Genomic DNA, 6,155 nt, shown 5'->3' with positions numbered 1-6,155 from the left:
GCTACTTTTTACCCCACTGCATTTTTGTCAAGGCTCTTTAATTAGTGGTTGTCTACAAGTCGTGAGTAGCCAGATATGTTCAGAGGATTTCATTTGAACGGCTCTCTGTAGCCCAAAGAGGTAAACTAATCCATTATTGCACAAAACAAGCAATAATTGAGTAAAAATCATCTCACGATTCCTCAGATCTATGTGTTGACCCTCTGAAGGGGCTAGAGACCTAGTTTGGATACTAGCACCACCTCAACAGCTACAATGGCAAAAAGGCTACAATGTCAGTCTTACTACTCCAACAATATGTATATTATTTATATTATTAAAACTGAACCCTAACAGCAGCTGCTTTTTCCGCATAATAAGAGCTTTAATTTGTACTTAAAGTATATTCCACTGATCTTTATTTTGTGCTTCACCTTAAAAATGATCTTGACTGCAGGGCTTTTGTTTTTAATCGAGTGTTTCTGTGTTTAATTGCTACTTGTTTTATTTCTCCTGAAAGGGTTCAAAGCGGAGTGGCTGGCGGTGAAGGACAAGCACCTGTACGTCGGTGGTCTGGGGAAAGAGTGGACCACCACTGAAGGCGTGTTTGTCAACAACAACCCAGAGTGGGTGAAAGTAGTGGGCTTCAGAGGGGACGTACAACATGAGAACTGGGTTCCCAAGTACCAATCTCTGAAGTCTGCTGCAGGGATAGAGCCTCCAGGTGAGGATGTCAATCAGATCTCACTCTCTATTCCTTTGTGTATTTGTCTTTGTTGACACTATACCGTATATCTCTAAATCTTCACAGGGTATCTCATCCACGAGTCAGCAGCGTGGAGCGACACCCTGCAGCGCTGGTTCTTCCTCCCTCGCCGCGCCAGCAAGGAGCGCTACGAGGAGACGGCAGACGAGCGCCGCGCCTCGAACCTCGCTCTCAGCTGCTCGCCAGATTTCAAAAACATCATTGTAAGTCGGGTGGGTCCGCTCAACCCCACTCACGGATTTTCCTCCTTCAAGTTTGTCCCGAATACCGACGACCAGATCATCGTCGCTCTCAAGTCAGAGGAAGACGCGGGAAAGGTTGCCACGTACATCATGGCCTTCACGCTTGACGGACGCATCCTTCTACCCGAAACCAAGATCGGGGATGTTAAATATGAGGGGGTGGAGTTCATATAGACTGAGATACCTGCCACTGCACTGTTCTATTTAGTTTACAATCCAGTCACCGTTGACGTTACTGTACTCGCCGGTCCTCGATGAGGCACAACTCCAACCTTAAAGGAGCGTCTTCAGTACAAACAGACAAACTATGGGCTGAGATTGTAAAATATGGTTTTGGGTTTTGAGAAATTGCCAATCAACACAAACAATGCCAGCATGTCTTGAGATGGATCATCTTTCTCCCAATACAAATGTGGTTCCTCAACAGTACTGTAGCCTTCTTATAATGAATGTACAAAATATCGATTTACTAGACCCTGATTTATTTTCCATGCACATAATACTCTCAAAGGGTCGACGACGGTGTTTGCCCTTTGCTCCATGTTAAATATCATTGTGTACACACCCGTCATGTTATTTCCAATGAAATAACTAAAGGCCTGCTTTTATTCTTCATGAACCTCAACATGATTTGAAGGACGTTTTGTTGAAAAAAGGAATTATGTAATGTTTTTGTTGGGATGACCTTAGTAAAAACCTTGATACTTATTTTCTGAGTCTTGTTTTAGTTACACTGTTTAAACTGTTTAAGCTGTTGCTTGTTTAAACAAATAAGTCCCACAAGAAGTTAGACATTGTTCTCAAACAAGTTGAAACTGGTCCAAAAACTGTTATGCAATGCAACAGCCCAGACTGTCTGCTTTAATTTGAAACGAAACTTGGGGAAAAGAGCGGGAAAGGAGAAGTGAAACCTGTTTTTAGCAGGACTTAAAAAGAAGTGAAATTGGTGTGACAGACGCCAGACGAGAGAAGCACATTTTGAGACAACATCACTTCATAACGAGGGACAAAAGGTAAATAAGTCTTATTATATTCAGAATCAGAATACCTTTATTCCTCGCACAGAGGTGAAATGTACAATAGTTACAGCAAGGAGCTGTAAACAACTTCATTAAAAGAGTTTTTCTAGTAAAATTTGACCTTTTCATTTGTGATGCACACATTTTAAGTTAAAAGTGGGGGGCGGGGTACAGGTGCTATTTTCACTCTTTGAACAGTAGCCTAAATAGATTGATATGCACAAAAAACGACACTAGTTTCACTCTTGGAGCTTTGGGTTAAGGGTTATTAAGTTAAAATCTTAAATTGTGAAGTACGGTAGAGCATATTTATTTGACTGTCATCCTCTATGTCAGAGTCCCACACTGGCGGTTTGAAAATGCTCGCACATCGAAACTGTTTCAGTCTGTGGCTTCTGCTGCTTCTCTATGTCTCTGGAAGTGCAGTGAGATTGAGCATGTTCGGTGACGGTGAGTATGTGAACTTAGCTTTTAGCTTGTTTGTGTAAAAACTATTTAAATGCTTTTACTTTGGCCTGGAAACATACTTTATTAGTTTTAAATGCAGAACTGTAAACTGTTTAAAATTATTAGAAATATATTATTTTCCCTTCACCCTCAACACAGACTGTAGGACGTCATCCAAATGTTTGTATAGCCTCTCTGCCTCGTTTAATATTCTACAGAAAGCAGGAGAAACCCCGCGCCACGGGAGGGTGATGTGAGGCTGTTTGGAGGCGGTGTCTCGGAGGGCCGTGTGGAAATCTACCACGATGGGAAATGGGGAACGGTGTGTGACGACGGCTGGGACATGGCTGAGGCCCAGGTGGTGTGTCGTCAGCTCCACTTCCCCGGAGCTAACTCTGTTGTCTTTGGGAAAAACTATGGAAAAGGTGACCTCTATTTCCTGTTATCCGCCACCAGAGGGCGGTGAAGTGATTGTAATGAGTGGGGAGATGTGATACCACCACACATTCAGAACATGTCACTTACAGCTCTGGAAAAAATGAAGAAACCACTGCAGCATTATCAGTTTATCTGGTTTTACTATTTATAGGTATGTGTTGTTGTGTTGTTTTTTATTCTATAAACGACTGATAACATTTCTCTGTTGTAATTCAAAAGACACTGGAATGGAATGGCTGCCATACATGTAGAGATTGAGATTTCAGAAAGATTTGTATCGGTCTCTTAATTTTTTTCAGAGCTGTATAATGTGTTACTGCTAGACCAATTAACAATGTATTTCCTTTCATTTTACTTCATAGTGTCTGGACCTATTTGGCTTGATGACTTGTCATGTCAAGGCACAGAGAGCTATCTGTCAAAATGTGCTTTCACAAGCTGGGGAGCAACTGACTGCTCCCACAAAGAGGATGTTGGAGTTATTTGTGAAACAAGCAGTATGTATCTAAACTCTATCAAATGTGCATGCAGTAAAAAAAATGTGGATAGTCCACTTGAAAATAGTTAAGAGTATTTTTATTATTTTTATTTTTAAATGTAGCAGCGTTATTAGTTGAGATTCAACAATTCTGCATTGCTTTGTTTAACAGATTATAGAGTAAAGGTTGGGTGACTAGATCAAGTATATGTAGCAACCTTTTTTCCAAACACAGATATTCAGATAAAAATCAGGTGCTGGACAGAATAATATGTAAGAGACAGGAAAAGTATAGTCTGCAAACTTGATCAAAGTTTCTCAAGTGTTACTTTATTAAATATTCATTCCAGTTATTTGTGGTTCCAGACTCAAGCCTGACGAAAAGTGATTCTCTTCACTCGCTGGACAACAGCATCAGTCTCTCTGATGAGCGCGGCCAAATCTTTGACAGCAGTAACGGCTGTGACTTCCTGATCTTAGTCCAGAGTGCTTCTGAAAACGTACAGGACGACGGGACCCAGGAGGTGGTTGGGACACAGATATGTGCGCACAAACATATACTTTCACAATTCCCGCTCTTCAATGCTTCGGAGGGGATCAATAACATCACGGTGAACGTCGGCCAGTCTTGCCAACCTCATGTCACCACCTTCATCAGGTATGTTGAAATGACTATGGCTTGTATTGATTCAAGATACAAAACTCATATTGATATCACTAATTTGTTTTGTCAGCATGTAACAAAAAGCACAATGAACGGAATACATCTTTAAGAGTCTATTAAATATTCTACAATCTCTATAGGTACATTTACACCCGCAAGGCGGATATTGCCTTCTCCTCCGTGCAGTGCCTCCACTGGTTAGCTTACATGTTTGGGGTAGAGGAGCTGAAGGAGGACACAGGTCGGCTGTTCTCTAAAATCCTACCAGAGGATGCCTCGTTCCAAACCCAGGTGTCCCTTTACAAATATGCAGTGGAGACTGGGGACTTTGTCCTGGAGGAGAACTGTCTTCAGTATCTGGCCTGGAACTACCAAAATCTGACCATGTCCCCTGCTTGGACCCACATCTCCATTCAGCTCCTTGGATCCCTTCTGCTCCGCTCAGACTTGGTGGTGCCAGATGAATACGTTCTACTTCAAACTGTGGAGAGCTGGATCGAAGAGAAGGGCAACTCGACCCCTTTTGACACCCAGCATGACCTGTTGAGTCGCATTCGTTTCCCTATGATCCCTGCTGAAGCACTGTATGACCTGGAGTTCAACTCTTCTCTCTACAGTTCTCATAAGAATTTGTTTCAGGAAAACCTCTTGGAAGCATACCAGTTTAATATGCTGCTCTTCACTAATCTCAAGTCCAACCAAAAGTTCAGCACCGAAAATGATCATTACCAGACAAGGATCTACACCGCTAAGCCCTGGAGCACTGTAATAACTCCATTCATGACTAGGTATAACAATCATTACCAATACAATCAAATCCAAACCCAGCTTAACGTACCTATCCACAACAGCCTGATCTTCAAGGACAACCGCATCAGGTGGGGGGTTAATGTCTTGAGAAACCAACAAGAATGTTCAAACCAAGGCTTGAGGTGCAGCTCATTCCCTGTGGCAAGGCTGTATCCCCAAGAACGCCCCCAGAACCAACACATCCTCTTTCGTAACCGGCTGCTGCTGATGTGCCAAGGCAAGTACATCTGTCAGATTCAGGACTTCAAGGACAACCTGGCTTACATCAGTGTGAATGAGACCCAGGGTCTCACCTTTCCCTGTCCAGATGACCAGTTCTCCTACCACTTTGTAGTGAGACCAGGGTATGTCTGATCCAAGGCTGATCAATTTGTCATCTTTTTCTTCAATATAGAATAATGAAGCTACGAATACTCTGTGTGATTTTTCCCTCATTACTCTCTGTTGATTATATACACTTAGCTGTGCTTTATTTCAAGTATCCTTTCCTGATTATTTTTTAAATGGCAAATAAATAAAGTGATCTCTATATCATTTGGGTGTGTCTGCACTTTGTTTTTCACAAAAGCAAGGGAAAATATAAATCCTAACGGGAGGAGTTTATCCAGATGTGAGACACAATAAATGACACATTTTAATATAAATGTTAAATAAAATCAGCAGCCAATTACCTACCTTAGCAGATATATGGAAAACGGGGGGGAAAAGCTCACCTGGCTTTTACCAATGATGACAAATTTGAGACCAGAAGTTTCCTGGAGTCTCAAATGGCAACTGCCCCATAACTCCCCAAATTATTCAATTGTTTATTTTACGTTGAATGATCAAATAAACTATACAACAATTTCCAGTCTTTGTAGCCTTATGTGATTAATATTTCCTGATTTGATTTCTTTGGGTCAAGGTTCACTTCAAAATAATTTGTTTTCATTCATAACAATCACCAATTAAAAATTCAATTAGATTTAGTAAATGTTGGTGCTAATTTCATGACCTACTGCACTCTCTGGATTTGTTCTATTTGGAGAATTTGTATCAACTGATTAAAAAAAGATAAACAGACATTTTTAAAATACATATCTTTCAAATGGTTGTACCTTGCTGAAACAAGGTAAATGTGGTTATCCTCAGTAAAAAATAAAATCATATAAAACATTTAAAGGCCATTTTTATCATCCCCCTTCTACGAAACAGAATGAAACAACACACTTTGAACCGCTTGCCTTCATCTTACACCATCAGGTAAGGCACTGATTGTGAAAGGGGTTTGTGTTTACTCGGCTTTCATTACGGATGATATGCATGTCCTTTA

General features: G+C 41.1%; 1 protein-coding gene and 1 pseudogene across 1 annotated transcript; both read left to right on the top strand.

Moving 5' to 3' along the window:
- LOC104945251 (soluble calcium-activated nucleotidase 1-like) overlaps positions 1-1,307 on the top strand; it is a 7,727-nt pseudogene extending 6,420 nt beyond the window's left edge.
- A 281-nt stretch (positions 1,308-1,588) lies between these two features.
- On the top strand, positions 1,589-5,652 carry LOC104945242 (galectin-3-binding protein A-like). The gene is made up of 6 exons (XM_010770882.1): positions 1,589-2,000; positions 2,343-2,456; positions 2,672-2,878; positions 3,254-3,388; positions 3,736-4,027; positions 4,174-5,652. Exons 2-6 carry the CDS (start codon positions 2,366-2,368, stop codon positions 5,195-5,197), a joined length of 1,749 nt encoding a protein of 582 aa, XP_010769184.1. The 5' UTR covers positions 1,589-2,000; positions 2,343-2,365; the 3' UTR covers positions 5,198-5,652.
- Positions 5,653-6,155: the final 503 nt, after the last annotated feature.

Source organism: Notothenia coriiceps, unplaced genomic scaffold (assembly GCF_000735185.1).
Source record: "Notothenia coriiceps isolate Sejong01 unplaced genomic scaffold, NC01 NC01_scaffold00009305, whole genome shotgun sequence".
Taxonomy (NCBI): Eukaryota; Metazoa; Chordata; class Actinopteri; order Perciformes; family Nototheniidae; genus Notothenia; species Notothenia coriiceps.
Note: the sequence above shows the minus strand (reverse complement) of the source record. Positions and strands in the feature narration are given on the sequence as shown.

What these genes read in the sequence shown, in the direction of transcription:
- LOC104945242 (XM_010770882.1), top strand. Translation starts at nt 2,366, where the DNA reads ATGCTCGCACATCGAAACTGTTTCAGTCTGTGGCTTCTGCTGCTTCTC. An exon ending in ATTGAGCATGTTCGGTGACG is followed by an intron (nt 2,457 to 2,671) that starts GTGAGTATGTGA and finishes AATATTCTACAG; the next exon opens with AAAGCAGGAGAAACCCCGCG. An exon ending in TGGGAAAAACTATGGAAAAG is followed by an intron (nt 2,879 to 3,253) that starts GTGACCTCTATT and finishes TTTACTTCATAG; the next exon opens with TGTCTGGACCTATTTGGCTT.